Consider the following 25,296-nt stretch of genomic DNA (forward strand, 5'->3'; position numbering starts at 1 on the left):
CCCAGAGATCCGGGAGGAGAGCTGAGCCCAGCCAGGCCCACAGACGTCGCTAAAGCCATTCATTGTGACTCGGCTCACCTCCCTTTCAATTTCTTGCAGGAAGCCAGCCTACAACCTCAGACGAAGTCGTGGTGGCAGGTTCAAAGGTGATCCTCTCCTGCAAGGTGGAAGATCCAGACGATTCCTCGCTCCAGTGGTCCAATCCTGCTCAGCAGACGCTGTACTTTGGAGAAAAACGAGGTAGCCCTCTGATTTCATCGTGGCCCGGAGGCGGAGGCTGACAGCTGTGGCTACTGCTGGTGACAGACACCAAATTTATTTACCATGATTTATCAGTCCCCCGTACTAAAATCCCAACTACAAAAAAGGCGGTAGATTGTCACAGCCGCCAATAACAAACACAATTAGCTACAAGCCAAATCCCTCTGGCTCAATTTGGAACCAGGCTCTGCAAATTGAGCTTCTGTTGTTCTTCTTTATATTTCCTGGCATTTTCACCTATCCCTTTTCAGTGCCCAAATCTGCCTTCAGGCCCTCTTGACGTCATCGAGCGGAAAGTAAAATCCAGACGCCTTTCAGAAAATCTCAGCTAGGGCCGCCTTGACTCTTCGTGTCAAATAAGGGAAAATGGGGCATGGCACATATAGGGATTTCTCCTGCCTGGGAAATGGAGATAAGGGACTATCTATAAACAAACCTTGAATATGCCTATTTCCCTGCTCACCTGTGGTGATTCGAAATTGCCTCCAAGTGACCAGCATAGCATTTTTTTTTTTCTCAGTGGGAATACGGATGATTTCTCCATCTCTAAGCTATTAATACGCCACAAACCCAATACAAACTACTTGTTTATTCTAATCTATATTCTATATTTTCAACATCCTCCTCCTTCTCCCTACCAGAGATGACTAACAAATTGAAAACGCAGTACTTGAAACCTTTCAGCTATTTTATAATTGTCTACCTATAATAACCCCACTCTATGTCCATAAGACTACAAGAGCAGCAATCTGTGTTAAAACCAAATCATACACCCTCCTCCTTCTCACTCCCAGGGATGACTAACGAACTGAAAATGCAGTATTTGAAACCTCTGTTAAAACCAAATCTGCTTAAAAGAACCCAAATCAGCTACTTTTAAAATCTCTGAGATTTTTTTTTTCCCTCGGAATTGAAACCAAGTTATTTTGGGTCGCATACAGGCATCTAATATGGACATGTGTAAAAGGCAGATAGTAATGTGATTACCTTTCAAACCATCATACCTTGCTTTGGAAAAAAGTTTAGAAGGAAAAGTGGTATATTAATAATAATGCAGTATATCAAAAGCCTCTGCCCTGTTCCTTTTATTATGCATCACATTTGCCCAAAGTAGAATGTGATATATGATTTATCGATTAGTGCTCCAACCCTATAAATCCAAGGGGAAAGTATCTTGATTTTCATACGGTAAAATTCCAGGGATGTCATGTCATGTCATACTCTTTTTAATAGTATTTACAACATTGTTGGTAGCTCGTTTTTCTTTGTTTTGATTTGGAGGGGGGGGGGAGAAGTTTGTTTTTGCTTTAAGGTGGGCTCTCTTTGCTTTCTTGTGTCTGCAGCAACGAAGGCCATAGCGATTCATTGCCGCAACGGCTTGCTAGTTCCAACCGTTGTTTGTTTGTTGGAAGGCCTGAAGATGAATGTTAGGAGAAAGGCCATTTGCAACAGCCAGGGGCCGTCTCCTAAAGAAGCGTCATACGTGATTTGTAATATTTTGGTCTGGAATTCACACAAATACAGGTGGCTCTGAGCAGTTTCCAATCTCTTCCTGCTTCCTTTGCCGCAAAGCGTTCCTTGAGCACAGACCAACACAGACTTCACACATCCAGCCGGAGCACCCAACTCCATCCAGCGCATATTTTCACTGCCACGAATCCAGCATTCTTAGTCATTTTGTGGAATGGCGGGCGTGAAATTCTCTAGTGATTAAGAGAAGGGGTTTTTTTTTTTGCACTTCGGGCCTTCTCTTGCTTTTATATTTCAGATGAGGTGTAGAATCTTGACATGTGCTATACTGCCAAGTTAGGAGAAAAATCTAAACTTTTTCAAGCTGTTGAAAACAGTAACAAAGATGACCTAGGATGGCCCTCTCTGCCACTTCTCTAAGTCGCTCTTCTTCCTTGACGTAGCATTGCGAGACCTTCGAATCCAGTTGGAAAATTCGACGGCCAATGAGCTGAGCATCAGTATTGACAACACAACTCTGGCTGATGAGGGAGAATATACCTGCACGATATTCACCAGGCCCGTACGGACTGCGAAAGCGATGGTCACCGTGTTGGGTGAGGTGAAGGGGTCAGTGGCAAGCCATGTGCAAATCAGGAGGGTCTGTTTCCAGAATGTTTCGGTCTTCCCAAGTTCCTGTGGCAGGCCCCATCCAGAATATCCCAATCATATCCTGTCCTGGACATATGCTTCTGAAAACAGACCCTTGAGTTGCAAATTCCAAGGGGAAAAATGGAATGGGATGGGGATTGCTGAAATGTTCCAGGAATGGAGCCACGGTTTTGTACATCCCAAAGGCAAGATTATTTGTGGAGAAGCAGCAACAATTGTGGAACTTTTCATAACAAGGCAGGGAAGATACCATTCAGGGCAGAGCTATAATTTCGCTCCCACCCCAAAGGTGGGGAATGGATGCTTCAAAGTGCGTCTTCCTTGCTTGGAGTCACTGCGGTTGGACCAGCTCTGTGCCTGGTCCTCCCGGATTTCTGATGTCTTCATCCTTTCCCTTGGAGTAAGATGTGGAATGGCCAAGCAGCCCCAGTTTTAGGGGCTCTAGCTGGGAAGACTCCAAAGATGGTTTTCTAGCTCCTGAGTTAGCCAGGCAGGGCTATTCTTGCCCCCCCCCCCCCCGTGATAACTCCACCTCAGAGACCTGTCTGGATTCTGATCACAGGACCTCTATAGCTGCATTAAGGCCCAGGTCACAGGGTGCTTTGTAGATCTTTGGGCTGAGTGAATGAAGATCTACTAGGAAATTGGAGGAAGAAGATACTGATTCTCCACACCTGCTGTTGCAAATATGTAGGCAGGGACCCAGCTGGTTTGGGTTAATTTATGGCTCAGAATTCAGGGGCCAGTTACATGGGTTTTATGAAAGGGCCGGGGCTCCATCCTGCAGAGAACCACATAGTACCATTTTGCACCCATTGAAAATCACAGCCAATGATGGCTGATGATATTTTTATATCCATCCCCAAACCTCAGCACATTTTAATGTTGAGATTCAGTGGATAAGGCAGTGTTTCTCCACCTTGGCAACTTTAAGATGTGTGGACTTCAACTCCCAGAATTCCCCAGCCAGCCATGCTGGCTGGGGAATTCTGGGATTTGAAGTCCATATGTCTTAAAGTTGCTAAAGTTAAGAAACACTGGGCTAAGGAATATACTGCTTTGCCATGTCATGGTTAAGAAGGTAGCCCTCCTCACTGTCTGGGCTTTGCTGGGCAGCTGGGATACTTTAAGCAAGTCACTAGTCCTCACTGTCTTCTTTTCTTACAGGAATCCCACAAAAGCCCCAAATCTCTGGTTACTCAGGTCCTCTTAGGGAAGGAGATGTGGCTGTGTTGACATGTGCCTCTTCTGGCAGCAAGCCAGCTGCTCTGCTCAAATGGAAGAAGGGTGATAAACCCTTGACAGGTAAGGAGTGAATTTGCTGTTTAAGAACCTAAGAGGGATGTTGGATTGGACAATCTTGTTCTGTGTTTCAACCTTGGCCACTTGAAGATGTGTAGACTTCAGCTCCCAGAATTCCCCAGCCAGCGTGCTGAGGAACACTGATCTAGTTTGTTCCCAGGAATAGTCAGTGCTTTAGTGAAGTCTTCATAGAACTGAGAGAGATTCCTCTACCATCCAGTATTCAGAGATAGACTGCATTTAAACATGGAGGCACAGATGCTAGGGTAAAGTTTTCCTCTCTGATTTGGCTCCCTCTTTCTTTAAAGCCTATTAAACCAGTGGCCCTTAACATACAGTATCTTGTTGCTAGGAGATCTCTAAGTTAATTATCTCTAAGTAGTAGCAAATTACATGCCAATAAATAGCCACTTATTTTGTTATGTGAGAGTTTAGAGGACACCCTGCAGGGCTCAAGTTGCCTAAGATTTCTTAATTTTAGTCATATTCATGGACCCTTGCAGTCTTCTAAGAAGTCATGCACACAAACAAAAATTGAGTTGTCTTGTTCCTTCTTCCCTCCCTATCCATCTTTCCTTTTATATGGCATTTTTCTAAACTGTAATCTTGAGATGGCTTCATGATAATGATGAAGATGAAGATGAAGATGATGATGATGATGATGATGATGATGATGATGATTCTACTGCAAGCTACTGGGAAATATAGAGAGGGGGCAAAACAAGCTTTTAATAAATAAATGTCACTCTTGTAATGTTGAGTCCTGATTCCTCAGGCAATAGAAAATCACTGGATTAGATCATTGTTCCATCGATTCAAAGGCAGATGATAAGCTGAACTTTGTCAGTCAGAAACTACTTCCAAAGTGGCCACTTCTGGAGAAATCATCTAAGCATTGTCTACTTTGCTCCAGAATCTTAAAGGATGCATTTTCATGACCTTTATAGCAAAGTCATTCTGCCTCTCATCTCCTTTTGCTACATCCCCCAAAGCCACCAATCATGGTTTGATTTCTCTCCCAAACAGGCCAGTCTTTGGAAATGTCCAAAGATGCCAACGGAAAGACGTTTACTGTCACCAGCCAAGTAGAATTTACAGTTGGGAAAGAGGATGACGGTGTGGATGTCAAATGCACAGTTGATCCTTCTTCTCAGCAAATCTCCGAGAAATCCACCTCGCAACGCATATCTGTCTTTTGTATGTGACTGTGGGCAATGGAGGGAGGCAGGGGAAATGCATGCAAATAGACCTTTCCGGATGATGCTAGAAGCCCGTGACTTATTTTAAAGACTTACAGATTCATTATGGTATCTAAGGCTACCATATTGGGGTGGCAAAACTTTGGATGACCACTAGAGGACAGTAAAGAGATATGGAAAACACTAACTCCTTGCTGCCATCTAATGGTCATTTCAATGGTGGCGCATTGGATTTCCAGAATTCCAGAATTCCCAGCTATCACCCCAAGTCCTGCCAACTAGATATTCCAGGAATTGAAATTTTCCACCCATTTGGAGATCACTCATTTGGAAAACACAGCATAGGCCTTCTTGGACTTTCTCTAATTGCACAAAACATTGTTCTAGTTTATGGTCAGCCGTGGTTTGGAGGCTTCTGAGCCAACCAACCACCTTATGAGATGACCAAACTAAGCTCATTACAGAAAGAGGACTAGCGAATCCGCTTTCATTGTTGACATCTGTGGATCTGTCTATTGATGTTATTCAGTGTTTAAGTTTGCAGAATCATAGGGTTGGAAGGGACCTTGGAGATATCTTCTAGTCCAACCTTCTGTCCAGGGTAGGAATACCACTACCCTTGATCCAAAAGGATTAGGCTGTTTGTGTTTCAGTGTGTAGGGGGAACCCAGTCCTTGTCTCAAAATGTTATCTCCCTGCGCCATCAAGTTAAACTTTAAGATGGTTTGTCTATTTGGAGATTTGAAGTTATGTGAACCTAATCCTAGGCAAGAGTTAATCCAGGTTTAAATTTAGCATATTCTCTGAAGCTAGGCATTGTCTTCTCTTTCTCCTAACACTCCTTCATGGTCTCTTTAGTTTTTGAGAAACTTCATCTGCCTGGCATATTTTTCTTGGTTTTGTTCTTCCATGCAGTGTTCACCCAACAGAGCTTAAACTAACCAAATTTAAGCAACACACAAGAAGATTGCTCTGTCCAGCCTTTGTCATTGCACTGGTGATGGTGGTGATGTTTGGCTCAACACATGGTACAAACCCAGCTGGTTTGCTGAGTTCCTGGTTCAGTGTAGAGTGTGAACCCTCCAAATGGGTTGATTTGGTAACCAGGATAAGTTTATTGTGCAAACAGCCAATACCTTGATGCTTCATGAGCCTGAAACCAGTTTATTTCCTTCTCTGTTGAATAAGTTTTGGAATTCTCTTTCCCCTTCTCTCTTTCTTTAAAAAAAAGACTCTGTGATCTTTGTATTTTTGATGAGCAATGCAGCCAAGACTCTTTTTTTATTCTCTTTCCTGCTTGTGTCAGATTGTTGTCATTTTTCACATGCCTTCAGTTTCCAATAAATGTGAGCAGTCTGCAGAAAAAGGGAGCCCATAATTTATAGAAATAAAATAGCAGTTAAGGTGTTGGGGAGACTGAATTCTAGCTCACCCTTAGCTACAGAACCTTACTGGGTTTTTATCTTAGTGCTGCCTGCCTCACAGGGCTGGCATTGACAGTGGGGGGAAAAATGGAACAGATAAGTAAATAAAACTCAAAGAAAATGCAAACAGAGCCAGAAGACAACCAGCAAGCTAAAGGAAACTACGTAAAACCTGTAAAAAAATTAAAAATAATATCTAAAAAGAGGTAAAATTGGGTACGGCAGGGAGCCCTCAGCTCAGTCCCCCCCCCTCCATTTTTAAAAAGCTTTCTAAAAGGCATTGTTGAAATAAAGATGATGTGAGAGGCAGGTGCTTTGCTTTTCAGCATGTCAGTGTCCCATTGATTTTTTTTTTAATTAAAGGAATCTTTTAAAAAGTTAAAGACAGAAAGAAGAGGATGCTGAGAAATGCCAAGGAAGGCTTTCCTGCACACCTAGGACAACTGTGTGAATCCATCCTTAGATTCTGGTGTCTCCAATAAAGAACAATAAACCTCTAGATCTCTAGCCAGAATAACAACGTTACAGTAGCTAGAACTGCAATTGTGGGTACTGATTTTCCTCCATCTCCTTTTCCTTCTCTCCCCAGACAAACCAACAGCAAAAATTGAACCAAAACCAGAACATCCACAGGAAGGGGACAATTTAGAACTGCATTGCAAAGGACAAGGGAATCCAGTGTAAGTCTCCTTTCCTCCCTTGAAATACAGTTTTTCTCCAGCTTCTAGCCTCCCTCTTCTTCCAGTTTTGCTGCTGCTGTTCTTGGAGAAGACTCAGCTAAAACAAGAGTTGAGTAGTGACTTTTCATGGTCCCCCCCCTTAGCTTCTCCTTCTACAGCGAACGTACAGGATTCTGACGCATTGGTTTTGGTTTTCATTTGGACACCTGTCACATCTCCCCAGTTTGGGGATTTCCTTGCTGGAATCTATCTGAGATTGGAGTTCAAAATTAGAAGTTTAGCACATAAGATCTTTGTTGTTGTTGTTGTTCAGTCGTTAAGTCGTGTCCAACTCTTCGTGACCCCATGAACCATATTGCGCCAGGCCTTCCTGTCCTTCACTGCCACCCTGAGTTTGCTCAGTTTCATGCTCATTGCTTCAGGGATGCTCTCTAACCATCTCATCCTCTGCCGTCCTCTTCTCCTTTTGCCTTCAGTCTTTCCCAGCATCAGGGTCTTCTCCAAAGAGATCTCTCTTCGCATTAGGTGACCAAAGTATCTGAGCTTGAGCTTCATTATCGATCCTTCCAATGAGCAATCAGGGTTGATTTCCTTTAAGATTGACTGGTTTGGGTATAGACAGCTATCTTTCACGTTTGGGAGGAAACAGAGGGCTGCAATGTGCTGGGTGATGGTGCAAAGAGACTGTGTCAATGTTTCTCAACCTTAGCAACTTTAAGATGAGTGGACTTCAGCTCCCCACATGCTGGCTGGGGAATTCTGGGAGTTGAGGTCCACTCATCTTAAAGTTGCTAAGGTTGAGAAACATTGGACTACATCCTTCAGGAGCAGGTGCAGGAGTAGTCAAAAAAATCAGGACGGGGACCACAATGCTGTGACCAAGGGCCACACTCTTTTTTTTTTTTATTTTACCACATGTTGGATGTACATATGGCCTATGGACACCCCCAATGGCCAGGATCTTTCTTCCTTATTTTCCTTGAATTTGAAGGCCTTTTTAAAAAAGCCCTCTCAAAGTTCCATGAAGTCTATTTTAGGGCTTATAAAGCTGTTTCCATTAGTTTCCTGTCTCAAAAAAGTGGGAGACCAAACCCTCTTATGAGTGGGTTAACCATGGGCCTGTCTGTGGAATGTCTTTAGGAAAATAGATTGATCCCTATTTCATTCAATTGAGCCTTTCCAATTCATCCTGAAGAGTTAAGCTGCTTTTCAAACAGGTGGGACTGTGTGGGACAGTTGTGATTTTGAGGTCACAGGGTTTTTTTTTCCAGGAGAAGCAACATTGGGCAGCCCGTGTAAAGGAGGCCAAATGAGAAACATTTGCATAATTGTTTTTATTTTGCGTTTTCCTTCTTGAATTTTCTCTGCTGAGGGAAAAGAAGGATCTCTAGTTGTTGGAAAGGGCACACTGTATTCAGCCAGACCTCTGGCTTCTGTGATTTTCAGCCAAGCATGGCCTATAGGATTTCAAACACATCATTAACCATGAGGGCTACAAGCTTGCTTTAAAAAAAGAAAGTGAAGATTCTCAGGAAGTCAGATTTGTAACCAATAGTGTCCCCCCCCCTTTCCCCCCCATTCCTACAGAATTGTGCTTGTATTTTGCTGTGGTTTAGATAACAGAGGCCCTCCAGTATATCTGTTGTCAGCAAGTGTGCTCTTTTATTTTCCAGCTGCCTATATATATATATACCATGTCTTCCCCAATGCTTTCAGAACCCTGCACAGAAATAAATGGTTTATAATCAAATAAATGTGCTGCAGCAGCAAAAACCTAGAGGCAAAGAAGCAGACGCAGGTGTATTTCTGATGGGAAGGGATGCAGATAAAAGTTAGCCAGACCATGGAATCAGTCCTTGCTACTTTTAATTCTTAATTCTTATTGTTTCTTTTAATTTTTCAAGGTCATGTACAAATGGATGGCTGTAGAAATTGAAATGACAGATAAAGTGAAAATAAATTTCATCCCTTCTATTTGATCCATGGATCTGTTTGAATAGTTTTAGACTTTTCTGTTCTTCCTTCCTTCACAGCCCTCAGGAATACAAATGGGAGAAGGATGGTGTCGAGACACCCTTGTTGGACGCTCAGGATAATATCCTTATCTTCCCCAACTTAAACAAAAGTGACAGTGGGACATATATTTGCTATGCCTCAAATATTATGGGCATCTCCACTGCGAGATACATCCTATCTGTTAGTGGTAAGCCATTTTTTGTAGCCCCAAGGCAATATATGTTGTGCCTCTTTGTCCAATTTTCCCACCACAACAACCCTGTTGGGTAGTCTGGGCTGAGAAATAATGACTGGCCCCAAGTTAGCCAGTGCGTTTCTATGGCCAAGGCTAAATCTGAACCTAATTCTCTGTAGCTGGAAGTCCAGCACCTTCATCATTGCGCCATATGGGTTTTTTTTAATGGGCTCTAAGCTGGTTGGATTTTCCCAGTAATCAAGACCCTGATATTTGAGTTTCAGAGATGCTTGGTGCTAAATTGTGGTTTTCAGGTGTTTAAGTCCCATTCCTTTGCTGATCTTCTTAATTGGTCCCCAGGATCTGAGCGATCAAGCTCCTCCCGGCACCCAAATAATTTGGACTTTTCTGAAACTTCTCCAAAAATATAGTCCAAACTGGGCTTTCCAAATCCACCACAACTTAGGTGCAGTTTCACACCGCATGGCATGTTATTTATTTATGCCTGTTGATGGGCTGACGACTCTCCAAGGAAGTTGAAAAAGTTAGCAGAAGAGAAGTGCTCTCCATGGTGCTGATGTTTGTCAGTGATGTAAACCGGAAATGTCTCCTTCGAGTCAATTTTGTGCCTTGGTGGCTTCAGGGAGACATCCGCATCTTTTTCTTGACAACACTATGGAATTGGGTTTCCCACTAACTTCTAGGACATTTCTCTAGACTTCAGTCTAAAAAGTGTAAGTGGGATGGAAGGGACATCCAACCTTTCTTAGAGGGAGCATCTGGTAGACCTTGGCTGATCTTAAAGAAGCTAAGCAGAATTGGAACTGAGTTGTGTTTTGATGGGAGATGATCAAGAAATGACCAAGGCAGTGAGTTAGGCTGGGAAATTGGAAAATGCATCCCAGAAAAAAACAATTAGAAAATGACTTCTATACTGCTGCCAAGACAACGACCTGGCTTGCTCATGAAGTCACCAGGGGTTGAAATCAGCCTGAAAGAGACTTTATCTTCTTGTAGATATAACTAGAATCTGGATTTGATAGGTCTTTGTCAGACTTGCTGTCCCAATGGCAGTGGTGTCCATAGCAGAGGGGGTCAGAAAAGACAAGGATGTGGTCATGGCATCACAATCAAAGTTCTGCCCCTTTTTTCATGCAGAAACCCCTGCACTGTGGCTGATGTGATGGAGGCTGATACCTCTTGCTTGAGTCAGGGAGAAAAAAATCCAGTGGTATGTTTCATCAGTATTAAAGAGAGCCCTTTGAATGACAGTGAAATTGTTCAGCACCGCCCTATAGAATAATCTCTTTTTCTGCCGATTCTTTCAGCAAGCGAGCTGTGGCACACAAGGAGAAGGTCTGAAGGAATAGTGGAATTTAGGAGTGTTAACTTTGGGCTTCTAATTGGGTTGGACTCCCTGGCAGGATAGATTTTGGGGAAAGGGAGGTGGGTTCAAAGAGAGGACTAATCTTGGGCACAAGCCAACATCATGGCGCTAGGGTAGCATAATGTCCCACTACAATGGGGTTGAAAGCCAGCCTCAAGACCTCCTAATCCTATACCAGCTATTTCAACTACCTCAAAGGGTTGTTGTGGAAATAAAAATGGTGACGAACGTGCCAGCATTTATTAATTCATTTACTTATTGCCAATGTCTCTACCCTAGTTTTCTGCAACGGGGGGTTGGGGGGAGGAGGCAGGAGATCATCCGGGTTGGAAAGGTCATTAACCCAAATAAACATCATTAAAAATTAACTTCAGACAATACCACAGTCATTAAAAATTAATCTAGAGCAATCTAATAAAGGGTTTAATTTTGTTAAGAACATTGGCCTGCCAGGGGTTTTCTGGTGGACACAAGGAGAGAAGGATATCCATACTTGTCCTGGTTAGCAACTCTTGTGGCACCAGCAAACCTGGGGGAAAGCTAAATTGAACTCCCCAAGAGCTCTCTTAGCTCTGTACAGTCAGGAACTGAATATGGAGAATCCAGAAACATTTAGTTTCGATTTCATTTTGGCCAAGAACTCAAAGATGGTCATGGCTCTTTACCTTTCTTAATTCCCTCCATCCAGGAATGGGGGAAATTACCTTAGATAACTTGGTGAAGTTATTACAAAGCCACACACTGTACTTGGGCAGCTTTCTGACCCTATAACAATGCTATGCCAATCGTCGTCATTTTAGTCTGTCAGTGTTTAGACAGGTTTAGCACGTATTTTCTGTATAATTTAGAATTGCAACTCTGACAACATTTGTAACCCATTCTGGGAAATCTTTGTTTTGAAAGGTGGCGTGTGCATCTTTAAAAGAAATGCCCAAATTAATGGAGAGAACAGTGTTTCTGGGAAGGAAGAATAATATTGTGCATGAGCAAACGTAGCTATGGATTAAAGCAGTCTTTCTCAACCAAAGCCACTTTAAAGAGTGTGGACTTCAACTCCCAGAATTCCCCCAGCCAGCATGCTGGCTGGGGGAATTCTGGGAATTGAAGTCCACACATCTTAAAGTGGCTGAGGTTAAAGAACACTGGATTAAGGTGTTGGATGAGGGCTGGGGAGACTCAGGTTCATGCCACCATTAGCTATTGAAACTCACTGGATGAATTTGGGTCAGTCGCTGGCTGGATTGCATAATGTGGGATGCTGAAACAAACAAGCCACATTCTGACTGGCTTGTCAGAATACAGGAAGTCCCTGGGTTAAGAACGCCCTGGTTACAGACGACCCATAGTTAAGAACAGAGCCTATTGTAGCAAAATTCAAGTTAAGTACATAATGGTTCAAGTTCACTGCCCAATACTACTTATACATTATACAAAAATACTGTTCCAGCTTACATACAAATTCAACTTAAGGACAGATCTTGGGAACGGAACTTGTTCTTCAGTGGGGGACTCCCTGTGCTGTAGCCTAGATCACCCAGCATGCTAAGATAATATTGCAACATCTTAAAGACCAATGAATTTATTATAGCCCATGCTGTGGTGGACAACCGTTTACGCAAAAATAATTGAATAGTTAGACTTTACGATGCAACGGACCGATCTGAGTACCACTTAGCAATTTGTAAGAAGATGCTACAGTTTGACAGAATGGATGCCGGCCAGTCTCACCTTAGTTCCTAAAATTCCTTGTCCTCTTCTGCAGCTGGCCAAACTCATGCCACCCCCAATTTTACCTTCCTGTAGGTTCCAGATGAACCATTTATTTCTTCGTTTGTTCTACTTCCTTGCCTACCACAGTAGAGCTGCTCTCAGTGGGTTACACTCCCATCAATAAAATGTCCACGGTACAAGTAATTTTGCATAACAATAGACCATAATTAAACCACTGATAAAATCATCAAACAACCAATCGAAAAGCAATAAAAATAGACAGTGACATCTATAACCCTAAGGCCCTTTATTAATAATTTCCTGAAGCCTAATAAGGCTTCAGATTTCAGAAGGCAGGGAGGCAAAACACCATTGCCACAGAAGAACAATATTTCCAGGCCAATGTTCCCCTAATTTCTGGAAAATGGGAGACCCCTTATCTTCTGGGAGTTGCCTATGAGGGTTGGCAGGAATCAAGAAAGAAGCAGGCTATGGAAGGAGGCAAATTCCTGTGACATCTTGGTGAAGGATTTGGTGAATGTTTCGAAAAAGTCTTGCTACTTTCGATGCTCCTTTCTTCCACTGTCCTCTCCCAGGGCATAACTATATCCACCGATATAATCCAATCCTAATATTTTGCCCAGGGATGCTCAGCCCCTTTTTTCTTTCTGAAAGAAACTCTGAATGGAGAGGAATTTAGTTCTGGCCTTGAGAAGAGCGAAAGGGAGGGAGGGAGGAAACCCTACCTTGACTTTGTTGTGCTTAAAAAGGATACCGTGAACATTTTGGAGAGACTTTCAAGATTCTGTTAATAGGCTCTATAAAAAATAAAGTAGCATTCCCACCATCACGGTTCTTCAACCTCGCCTCCCTTGAAGGTCTGCTAAAGGCAATATAAGCATTACTTTAGAGCAGAGGAGCCCAACTTAAAGTCCAGACCTGTGTGTACACCCCCCCCCAGTACCCTTTTCCAGGTCGCCATGGAATAGCAATTTCTAAAGAAGCAGAAAGAGGGCATTTTAACATGAAGGGTGGGGAGGGAGAAGAGAAAGTGTGTTAACTGCCTTTGATTATCTTCATTTCACGTTCATCCCATGTAACTTTCCACTAAACTAAATCAGATTTGCTCCGGTCCTCGGCCCACCGGTGGCTTTTCATGATGCTTCCAATATCACACTTCCTTTGGCCAGAATGGACTGTGATGGATTTGCTTTAGAGCAGAGGTTTTACATTTTTTCAGGCCACAAACCCTGCAGGTTAAAAAGCCTTTAAGCTACAGGCTAAGATCTAGTGACAGAGAATTCAAGTGAACTTTTTTTTCATCAAACCTCACCAAGTTCTTCTGGAATTTTAGGTTTCCATGGAACAGAGTTTGAAAAACCTTGCTTTAGAGAAACAGTTGAGTAAAAGGAAAGGAAATTAGCTAGACTAACAGCCCAAGGAGCTAAACTAATACATATAAATGCCACTAGCCAAATATGGATGTCATTTACATCTTAGCAGGATCCCATTGTTCAGTGGAACTTACTCCCAGATAGATAGATACACACACACACACACACACACACACACACACACACACAGATATATATAAGATTGTACTCTAATAGTACAACAATGAAGTGTCAAGCTTAATGGACTAATTGGGGGAGAAGGTGTGTCTATTATTCCTGATTGTTAAATACAAAAGTGTGTCGTTTGCATCAGTTCATGTCCTTTGTTGAATGACATAATTATGCCATTTATGTACATCACTGTGGATGTTGAAAAATGAAGCCTCATCCAGACTGCTTCAGATGAGCAGACCAGTCCATTACATCCAAGTGACGTCCAAGTGATATCAGAGATCCCGTCTGTTAACTCCAAAATCTGCTAAATTAGGGTCTGTTAAATTAATTTTTCTCTAGGTGATACCAAGTCAGAAATTTGGCCTCTTGCATCCATACAATCTGCTGAATGAGGGTCTGTAAAATCATTTTTTTTCTTGGCAATGTCCAGTAAAAAAGTTGGTCTGTTGCATCCAAAGTCTGCTAATTTAGGAGCTGTTAAAGCAAGGTTTTACTGTACATTTTAGTGAACAGTTGAGCATAATCCTACCTCCATATATTTACTTTTCTATATAGAGACTAGAAAACTTACTAAACACATACACATAACAAAAAGGAAGAAAGTTAAGCATACAGACTTCCCCAGTCTAAGGCCCATCCAGTATCTTGGGAATATTAAACTCAGAAATAGCTAGTAATAAGATGGTTTCAAGAAGAGATGGTGAACTTTGGACGGTTGGCCACTAAGTCTTGCATTCTGTTTCTATCTGGATAGACTCCAGTCCCATGCCACACACAGGAAGCAGCTATCACGCCATCGTTGGAGGCGTAGTAGCAGTTGTCGTCTTCCTCCTCCTCATCCTCCTCATCATTCTGGGACACTACTTGATTCGGCACAAAGGTAAGTTCCAGACAGTTGCCTTCTCCCCTCTCAGTCCCTTGCGTTCTGTCTTCAGGTGTCTTGGGGATCCACATCCCAGCTCTACCTGTTTCCTCTTGCCCCTTATTCAGAGGCCCTGTCTGTCTATTGCCCAGATTGGAGGCATATTTTACACAAAGGAACGTTTTTCAAACGTGGGACTGTTATCTTGTTTTATTTCTGTCCCACTGGGAGATCTGAAAGCTCCCGCTGATTTTTAAAGGATCTTATAAGGTGGGAGAATAAATCACAAGTAGAAATTTCAGGGGCTCAAATGAAGGTGGAAGGAGACCTGAACTTCTGTCTCTCCTCTTCACCACCACCAGAGAACTAAGGTAATGTCTATAAGGGAAGGGCAACAAGCAGCCTAGGACCCCCTGTGACCCACCTCATTTTTCCAGCCCTGGCCTGGTTGTCCTGTGGATCTTCTATCCTGATTTAAGACTTAGGAATAACTTGGAGCTTCCAATCCTCCTTCTCTTTATGAACCTGAAGAAGGAAGATTTGCAAAAATTTGTGTCCTTTTTTCCTTAGCAATGAAGTGAAATAATTCTCCTTTGGCTTCTTCTTTCCTTCCTCCCTCCCTCCGTCCGTCCCTCCCTCCCTCCCTTTCCACCTTCCTTCCTTTCTCTTTCTCTCTCTCTCTCCTCCTTCCTTCCTTCCTTCCCTCCCATACAGGCACCTACTTGACCCATGAGGCCAAAGGCTCAGACGATGCCCCAGATGCAGACACAGCCATTATCAACGCAGAGGGAGGTCAATCAGGCGGGGACGACAAGAAGGAATATTTCATCTAAGAGGGGAAGGGTGGGGCACGGTGGCAGGGCAGCAGGGGGGAGAAAGAGGAGGAAGAAGAGGAAGAAGTAGTGGCAAATTGGAACCCGACCTCAACAGGATGACAACGGAACCCACCCAACCAATATGTCTATGGCATTTCTCTCGTGCCCAGGAAGGAATGAGATGGAAAGACAGAGGGACAGTAGCAAGGGAGGGCCGAGATTAACGACAGACGGAGAAGGAGAGAGAGAAAGAGAGGGGGGAAAAAGAGATCAACTGGCTCATGATGCTTCTTGAACTTGTATAAAACATTGCTACCAAATGGGAGGGGGGAAACCCCATCCTTCTGAACACTGAGAATCCTTCAAAACAAAAAAGCACCCCCTGCTTTTCCTGCTTGCTTGTATCTACATACCTGCGGCTGCCGAGCTCACACTAAAAACACAGAGCTGAAGAGTGAGTGATGATGCTACGTTCCTTCCCTTTCTCCTTCCTTCCTTCCTTCCTTCCTTCCTTCCTTCCTTCCTTCCTTCCTTCCTTCCTTCCTTCCTTCCTTCCTTCCTTCCTTCCAGCTTGTTTTCAGGGCTGTTGGTTTGGGGGTCTCTTCCCTCCCCCTCTTTTTTTCTTTTTTAATGATGTGCTCTGTTTTGGACTCTTTCTTTTCTTTTGGAAGATCTCTGTTCTTGTCCCCTTCTGTTGGGAATGTCTTGATGGTGGGGTGGGGTATTCAAGGGATGTGGTGGGTGTGCCTCTGCTTTCTTTAGGGTTGTCCTAGTTTTTGGCTGCGGCCTCCAGGATAAAATCAGCTTGTGCAAAAAAAATTGGGCGGGTGGGATGCATAACTTGGGAGTAGACCCCCATTGATGAGATGTGGGTCCTTCCTCCCAATGAGAAATCTTTAAATTTCTCCTGCAAATTGGATCTTGGATGGGATGAAGGACCAACAGATGGGAAAATCTTGAGATGACTGAGGAACCAAGCAAGATAGATTTGAGAAGGTTCTGTGGGTTACAAATAACGCCCCTAGTATTTGAAGAATCTTTGTTTCTTGGGTCCTCCTAAATGAGAAGAATTGGTATCTGTTGTTTAAATCTGCTTGATCTGGTACCCGTTACTCAGGTCCTCTTCAAACAAATTGGTACTAGTTATTCGAATCCTCTTGATTCAGAAGAATTGGTACTAGTTGCTCAGATCCTCTGGATTTGGACAAATTGGTACTAGTTATTCAGGTCCTCTTAATTCAGAAGAATTGGCACCAATTACTCAGATCCCCTGATTTGGACAAATTGGTAGCAGTTGCTTGGGTCCTTTTCATCCAGACAAATTAGTACTAGTTACTCAAGTTCCCCTGATTCAGAATAATTGGTCCTAGTAACTTGGACCCTTCTTGATTTCGACAAACTGGTACCAATTACTCAAGTCCTCTTGATTTTGAAGAATTGTTATCACTTACTTGGGTTCTCGTGATTTGAAAGAATTGGGGCCTCTTCCTTGGATCCTCTTACATTGGATAATGTTGGTACCAGGTCTTGGGGGACTATTGGGAAGGGTCTGGGGCAGGTGGGAAGTCATTGTGTACTGATTTTATCCTTCAGTCTAGTTTTGTTTCTCCAGTTGAGTCTCTTTGTTCGAGAGGAGAATGTTGTTCTGTGGTCTGTGTAACCATGGGGCGCCAGCTACCCAGTTCCAGTCCCTACCCAAACCCATGGAAAAAAATTCTGACAGTGTGGTTGGATGCCACCCAAGTGTCATTGAAGCTTCCCAACCATGGGAGGGGGGGATGGTAGTAGACATGGGTGTTTAAAGGGAGTCGGTGAAAGAGGCCCCTCACCAGGATCTTCCTCAGTTTTCACCCACACGGTCTCAGTGTCCAAGGGTGTCTCACCCTTCTGTGTCTTCCTTGCCGTAGAGATGAGAAAGGACTTTTGGGGAGCATCAAAAAGGCAAGTTCCACCCAGCACTAGTGTCCGGTGATGGGGAAAGTTGAACCAGCAGGGTTCTTGAAAGGAACATCCTCCACCATACACCCCTATCGTTCACTGCTGATGATGTGGGAAGTCTGCTCAGATCTCAGCCCCCAACTAACACAACTGCAAGCAAACGACCACCATTTTCTTTCGCCTGGATCCTTTGGAACCATTGGAAATGGTGGTGTTTTGCAGACTCACTTGGAGCTCAGACTTGTGGCAAATGTCTTGATCTCACAATGGGATCCCAGAAGGATAAGTTTACGTTTACCCATTATCAGGGAGAGTTGTGTGAAAATCAGCCCTGGGGAGTAATAAACTTGCCAGCTGATATGACACCAAATTGTGACATTCGTCACAACACATTTAAAAAGAAAACCTCTGGATGGTTGTTCATCTACCTGACCACTTTATCATAAAAGTCTATAGTAAAAGGGGGGGGGGGGGGAAATCACATAGGTACTGCCAGTGTTTTAAAAGTTTTCACAAACACCTCAGTGAGGGCTAGAAACGGGGTGGATATTTGCATGAAACAAACCTTTCACATTTTAAAGTCCCTGATGGTTTCACATCAAATCTGGGGTGGAGAAATCTGTTGCCTTAGCTTTGCGAGTTTACAACTACTTTTTAGTTTTTTAAGTGTTTGGTATGATGAGTATACATGTGGAGAAAAAATCCTTACAATTCTTGTGTTTATTCCTAGTTTTGCCATTTTGCAGAATGTAGCATTCTGGGTTCTTCTCCCACCAGAACATATTTTGCTGTTCTGGGTTTGGGCCACCCACTTTTTCAAGGCATGGCCCGTGGCACTCGCCCAGTGTTCATGCATGGCCCTCTGCCAACTTCTGTAACTGGGGTCTACAGCCTGAATTTCTATTGCTGATAGATATAGATTGACTTTATCATGTCATTTATTTATTTGGAATGTCTGAGCGTGTGATTTGAGGCCAATAAAAGGAATGACCGCTTGATAGATTATGGAATTCACTGCCACATGTCTTAGGGAGGGCCACCAACCTGCGTGGTTTGGAGGGACCCATGGAGGATCAAGCTGTTAGCTGTAAGAGCTGTCTCCTGGGGTTATGCAAATCCATGTTGCGTCAATGCAATGGGACAGATCAGTGCATGGAAGCCAACAGATTAATTCAGTTGGTTGAACTGAATGATTTCATTCAGGTGATTTTGAAAAAGGTCTTGAAGACTTTTTTTGTCTGAATCAAATTGGACTTTCAAATCCAGCCCTCTCATTCAGATGTTCAAAGCAATGATTCCATTCAAATCCATTGAGACATTTGAATCCACTCCCTGAATGTTCCGATTTTCCAGGAGAATGGATTCAACAAATCGGATTGAACCCGATTTCCACCAGTCCTCCTCTCCTCCATCTCTGTTTTTGAAAGCAACGTCCTCTTAATGGGGCAATGGTGGGGTGGGGTTAACACCCACTACTGGCTGTCCAGATCGGTGGAAACAGGCCGTGGGTCTAACGCTTTGGCCGGATCCAGCAGAGTGATTCGTGATCAATCTGTGCAAATCCACCCGGCCTCAAACAATACAAGAGAAGCCAACAAGGGAAGGCCTTCCAAGGTCCTGGTGTGCTGGAAGGAGAGGTGCAAGATTTGTTGTGTGTATGTTTGCGTGTATCACTGATGGAACACCCTTGTCATCCTAATTAGAGGTGGTATTTTTGCTCAGCGGGGTGAGCAGCAATTTTAAAGCACTTGATGTCTCTTTCAGCACGAAACAATTACTTGCTTTTGGATGCTTCCTCTTAAACTATTAGTGTTTGTTCATTCCTTACCCCAATGAACGCCATGCATGGAATGTATCGCCCTCTTCAAACAGATCAGCAGCTTTACCGTTTTAAACTCTGCTTTTATTTCCCTATTTTTCCCCGGGTGACTAAGCCTGCCCCATTTCAATCCCCACTCCAAGAAGACCGTTTCAACGTAAGAGTTGCCAGCTGTCTGTGTTGCATTTGAAACAGAAGCGCATGGGTTTTAATGCTTGCATGGCCTTGCCGGTTAGGAGATGTTCTAAGAATAACAGGCAGTTGAATGGCTTTTGCTAAAACAAGCGAAACATTTGCAGGCATAGTTCGACTCAGACAGGGCTGTCCCCTGTTTCTTTTTAAAAATAAAGCTTTGCAATGGGTCTGTAAAGAGAAACTGCTCAAATTGTTCCTATTATGCAAACGATGCCCTCATATGGACTAGGACCATGATTATTTCAGTCATGTAAATATTTGATTTCTGGAGTAGGGAGGCCTTCTGAATTAATTTCCTCTTCTCTCTCCAAGAAGTAAATTGCTTTTTATAATCAACAACGCAGCTACAAGAATGGATAAATGAAAAATTTCAATGTGGCAATGGTTGTTGTTCCTGTTGTTGTTTCATTGATGGTGTTATTGTTGTTACTATAATTATTGTTACTATTATTATTGCTCTTACTATTATTATGCCATATTTTCAGGCCACTCAGAAGGTGATTTTCATGGTAGATCTTGAAAAACCACAATATTTTTTAAAACAACCAAAACCAAAATCTCAGTGTAGGGAAGGAGGGGAATGCATTTTTCTCAACACTTTTTAATCCCTGTATTTATTAGCAGGATTGAAGAAAGGAAAGTGATCTTTTTAACTTTTGATCTCTGTTACAAAGGGCAATGCAAATCCTCAAATTTGGGGGAAGGGGGCAGGTTTGGATCTGTAAACCCCTCATTCTAATTTCTAATTTCATGGCGTAGTTCAAAAAACTCACAGCAAGGAATCAGTTCAGACCACTCTCGGCTTTCCTTTAGTTGACATCTGGACCAAAAATGGGAGAAAGATAACAGGAAGAGAGGGATAGAAAAGGAGACTGCCCCACCCATTGCATGTCCACCCCATTTTTGTCCTGGCCCTGCCCACTTTGGATTCTGGCCCCACCCCCTTCTTACTTTGACTCCACCTCCCTCCAACTTCTGAGAAATTATTCTTAACCCTCCATGTAGAAAAAGGACCCCCAACCCCTGACCAGGTCCAACCATGTTCCTAGTCCTCAAGATCAACATCTTTTTTATTTATTCTTTGCTGTTCATCCCTCTCCTTTCCTCTTAAGGTATCTTGGGGAGCCTCCCGCTTTCTTCCCTCCCTGCCTCACAACAGCCCTGCGAGGAAATGGTCCAGGAAGGAAAGCCAGACCCTATTCAATCAATAAACTGAGCCAGACAAGGAAGAGAGAGAAACTGGGGCCAATATCATTTCCGTTTTGACATATCGTTCAAACGCAGGGACGAGATTGTTCCTAAGAGACAAGCTGTTAAATTGCAAACCTAGAAAGATTTATTGACGGTTTGATTTGTTGAGCAAGGAGAGATTCAGCTCAACAGCATCTTCCAGCCTGTTGTCCTATAACTTAAAAAAAATTACAAGATCTGCAACTAATATCCCAGAAACAGTGCACTGTGATGATCTTCATAGCAACTCCAAAATCTAGTTACAAGGGAACATATTTCTAGTGGGGTAGAAAAGAACTGGTCCCCCCCCTTTTTTTTATTTAAATAGTGTATCAGCAAAATATTGGAAACACACACACTCTAATAAAGAACAGAGTCCCACTCCTCACACACTCAGTAGTGCATATTTGTGAGCGTAATCATGAGAAATACCACATTTTTAGAATCCATTTTCCACACAACTGTCTTCTAACCAGCAGTTAAATAACAGCCGCCTTTGCCCATTGTGCTCAGCTTAGTTAACTTTTTGCTGGGTTAAATGTTGGGGAGGGGTGTTCATTGGGGGGGTGGCGTTGTGTTTGTGCCAGATCAGCCAGTATGGTTTAATGTGTTGCCAACCCAGAACGTGGATTGTATTTATTACCAAGGGAAGCACATTGTGTCTTTCCAAAATGAGACTTGCAGAGATAAGGATAAAAAATCTACTAGGATGACTTAATATCACTAAAAAAAGGAAACCCCCACCTCTGCTTGCACTTTTAAAAGGAACCCCCCCCCCTTTGCACTTTTAAAAGTCTGGCTTTGAATGGCCTATCAGCGAAAAACACATCAACTGTGCTTCTCCCATTAGAGATCAATGCAGATCATCACCTAAACTTGCCTGTGAAAAATAAGGGAATGCTAATTACTGATAGGCAGACAAAAATGAACCCATGGGAGGGGGGGGAGTGTATGATTCCCCCCCCCCAAGTCTGTAAGTTGTCACCTATTATCATCCGACCACCATCGGAATAACTTTCCCTTCACCTGAACGGGTATGCCAAGCAGCTCTCGTTCTGCACATTCGCAGCTCCGCGCAGCCTTTCAAGAGCCAATGGTGTGTCAGCCCATTTGTCTCCCCTGTCTCCGGCTCCCCACCCCATTTTTCACTAGAATAATTTCTTGATGCCGTGAGTGGCTTGCTAAGTGTGCATCTGTTTTTTCGTTGCTTCCCCCCTCCTCTTTCTTCCTTGGGAAGATTCGCGTCCACTCAACCCCTTCGAAGGATCTGCGGTCCTCAAGGTGTTTTGCCAGCCGTGGGAACCGGTGCCAGGGGTTGGCTTGGTCGGGCACGTGCTGGGGCCTGTGTTTCATTGGGAGGGGGCAAATGTGGTCCCCTGAGGACTTCTAGTCATGTTCCCCCCCCCCCCACTCCATGTTGCTTTCAATGTTACCTACCCGTTTTTTTAGCTCTCTCTACCACCAGAATGGCGCTAGGGCCTGATTAGCCGCCGTGCCAAACATTCTTCTGTCTCCTTGCAAACGTTCATGCTAACTGCATGAATATTTTTCCAAGCCTCAACCCTCTCTAATGCACTTTAACGGGGACATGGTGTCTTCCAAGAGCTATTCAGGCACACGGTTGCTAAATGCCAGCACGCTGCCCCCGTTGCTTCAAACCGTACGCTGCTTCTCTGGATAATAGCTGCTGGCAGAACTGTGGGGTTTCCCCCCACCTCTTCTTTTAAAAATGCGATTGATATTTGAATAAGCATCTTCAAACCTCCTCTTCGGAGTCCTGCTTCCACTGAAGACACTTGCAAGGTGTCTTAATGAGTATTTAGTTAGGCTCCTAACTGAGTTGCAAAGGCAGAACAGAGTTAGGATGATTATATGTGCGAGAGAGAAGTCAGGCTGTGATTTTTGGCGTGAGAATCAGTTGTTTGAGGTGCCCTGTTGTGTCTCTGTTTGCTTCCGCGCAGGCTGTGCTGAGGGGGCTTTTTTGCTCCCATACGGAGGCATCTCCTTTTTTTCCTTTGCACGGATTTTGGGGATTGGAGACTTTCTGTCTCTGGTGGCAGAACTGAAAGCTGGGTCGACTGGCGCTGGCGATGCTGCAGCAGAGCAAGCTCCCCTGTCACAGTTAACAGGCTCCTTTGCAAAGGAGATGAGCCAACCGTAGTGGGAAGAAAGAAACTGTTTAGGTTGGTAAAACAAAGCATTTACAAGCCTACATTCCTTTTCTTTTTTAATTGACTCTCTTGAGACTATTGACTTTCAACCTCTTTTTCTCCACAAACCTTCCCGTTTGAATAAAGAGAAAGGAAGCAGAGTTCCACATTGGCAAGTGGCTAGAATCCAATGTATATTCATTTATATGCCCTCCCCCCCAATTCTGGTGAATCTATTCCCCTTTTGCTTGTGGTTTCCCCCCCCCCCAGAAGTGCTTATGAAAAAAGATGGAGAGGAATTGAAAAACATAAGCCCAGCGGTGCTGTTTAGCCCAGTTGTTTTATCGTTGATGTCGTTATTATTTTTTAAGTTGGGGGGCGATGAGGATGATCAACCATAAGGATTCTGCAAAGTCCACACGAAATACATAAAGTGGTCAGTGAGCTTCCAAGATAATGTTTGCAGAGATGATGAAAGCAAACCCGTTCTGAGCCAGGTGGTTTCTTTTCAAGAAACCACGCCCACCTACACACACATATATAAAAGGTAACTCTAGTTCCAGGTGGGATGTTCAGTTTTCACAACCATAGTTCCCTTCTTTGGAATCCTGCCATTTTCTGAAATTGATTTCCATTCTGAATTTTTCAAGACTGCAAGAATGAGGAAGGCATATGCATTTTCCCCCCATGCATTCTACCTTTTTAAGAAAAATGCAAGCAGGGCCTCTTTCTTAACCTGATGGCTCCTGCCACCTGTTTTATCCTGGAGGAGCCAAACTCCTATCAGGGTGAGAAAATATGTTTCTACGTATTTTCTGGTCTTTTTCCTGCCCCATCCACCCAGCATCTAACCCGGTATGCAAGAAAGCTAAGGTGGATTGCAACTGGCTTCCTTTTGGGACTTGACAGTTCTTCCCATCTGGCAACCTCTGATTTCTCCTTGTACCCAAGGACACTAGGCACCAATGGGGTAATGAAGGCCGTCTTGCCATCCCAAGATAGAAACAACCTTTCTTGTTGGGCACGACAGTTGGAAGGAGACACAGTGGGCTAGTTTTTCAAGGGAATGTCCTCCTCCCCAATAGCCCCTTAGTCTCTGGGCCCAATCCACCCCACATCTGGATGGGAAATGGTATGGCAGAGAAAAATGCCTCCGTGACTCGTTTCCACCACTGACCATTCAAGGACTGAGGGACTCCAGGTCAGCCATGGAACCCTTCTAAAAACTGGCCGAAACGGACACCATTGGTGCTGGTGACCATTCTGGGGAAGGTAGTCTTTGGCCGCTGCATGGGAAAAGCAACTGTCCCCCAACATCTCCCAGGAGAGGTAGCGTATGTTGCGTGGCCATGAGCAGAAACCAGTTGCACCCCATCTCCTTTCCACCACTACCCACCAGGCCTAGACAGAAGTTCTCTAAAGCAGCTCCAAGCGAATAACAGCCTGTCTGGTAAGAAACAAACGAAAACGGTGGGGGCGGGATGGGGAGCATCAAAGACTCCAGACTCTGCAGTAGGTAATCTTGCAATATTTTGGACTACAATACCCCCATACACACACACCAGCATTTTGCATCTGCTCTTGGGGGCTGATGGGAATTATAATCCAAAAGGACTGGCTCTCACTCTACCCCAACCACCTCCACACCCCGCTTCTATGCATAACCCTAATAATCCTATGCATATGAACTATCTGCAACAGCATGTGTGTGTGTGTGTTTATATATATATATATATATATATATATATATATATATATATTTTTCATATTCTGTTCCCCCAAATTTGGGAGACCAGCGGGGACATAAGATAAAGTCGGTGGTCAAATTGCTGCTTCTCGCCTTTAGATCCTGCCCTTTCTCCAAGGACCTCCGAAGCAGTGCAATGGCGGGGAGGGTGGTAGGTCTATGGCAAACCTTACTTGCTGGCTCCAAAAATGCAATCCTTCTCTATCCTGGCAGCTGGCGCCCCCTACTGGAATTGTTCAAAATGCTTCCTGATTGGAGTCGGACTCTCCGCGCATTACCCAAAAGCCATATTTGTACTGAGCTAAAATAAAAAAAAAAAAAAAGAGGAAAACATGCATTACACAAACACACACACGCAATCTTCTGGGTTGGCCGTGGGGACAAGTGAGGTTGGCGGTCTCAAATTGTTCTTGAGTGCTTTGTGGTTTGTTCTTGTATGTATATAAACTTTCAGGGGTGTGGGGAGAAAACCAGAAAAGTTACAACTGATGTCGATGTTCCTTTATAACCTTTCTAAATATCCTGTGCTAATCTCAGAAGATAAACCTATAAATATATCTGGATAATACATGTTATCTTACTGGCGTCTTTCTGCTTTCCTGCCTGGAGGGGCCTTGTGGGGTGGACACTGTTCGGAAGCCCCACAGGAGCGTTGGGAGGGCTGAGCACAAGGTGAGTGGACCATCCCTTCAGACGT

The 25,296-nt window shown here is 43.7% G+C and overlaps 1 protein-coding gene across 1 annotated transcript in view; it reads left to right on the plus strand.

Annotated features, from left to right (window-relative positions):
* CADM3 (cell adhesion molecule 3) overlaps positions 1–25,157 on the plus strand; it is an 80,912-nt gene extending 55,755 nt beyond the window's left edge. Inside the window, exons 2-9 of the mRNA XM_088137399.1 lie at positions 100–240; positions 2,175–2,327; positions 3,550–3,687; positions 4,711–4,881; positions 6,897–6,987; positions 9,021–9,190; positions 14,598–14,723; positions 15,420–25,157. Of these exons, the coding sequence (XP_087993525.1) occupies positions 100–240; positions 2,175–2,327; positions 3,550–3,687; positions 4,711–4,881; positions 6,897–6,987; positions 9,021–9,190; positions 14,598–14,723; positions 15,420–15,538 (1,109 nt within the window). The 3' untranslated portion in view covers positions 15,539–25,157. The remainder of the gene's footprint in view (positions 1–99; positions 241–2,174; positions 2,328–3,549; positions 3,688–4,710; positions 4,882–6,896; positions 6,988–9,020; positions 9,191–14,597; positions 14,724–15,419) is intronic.
* The last annotated feature ends 139 nt before the right edge of the window (positions 25,158–25,296 follow it).

This window comes from Python bivittatus, unplaced genomic scaffold, assembly GCF_059951505.1.
Source record: "Python bivittatus isolate LINGU-HERP-01145 unplaced genomic scaffold, Pbiv_v1 ctg000180_np1212, whole genome shotgun sequence".
Lineage (NCBI taxonomy): Eukaryota > Metazoa > Chordata > Lepidosauria > Squamata > Pythonidae > Python > Python bivittatus.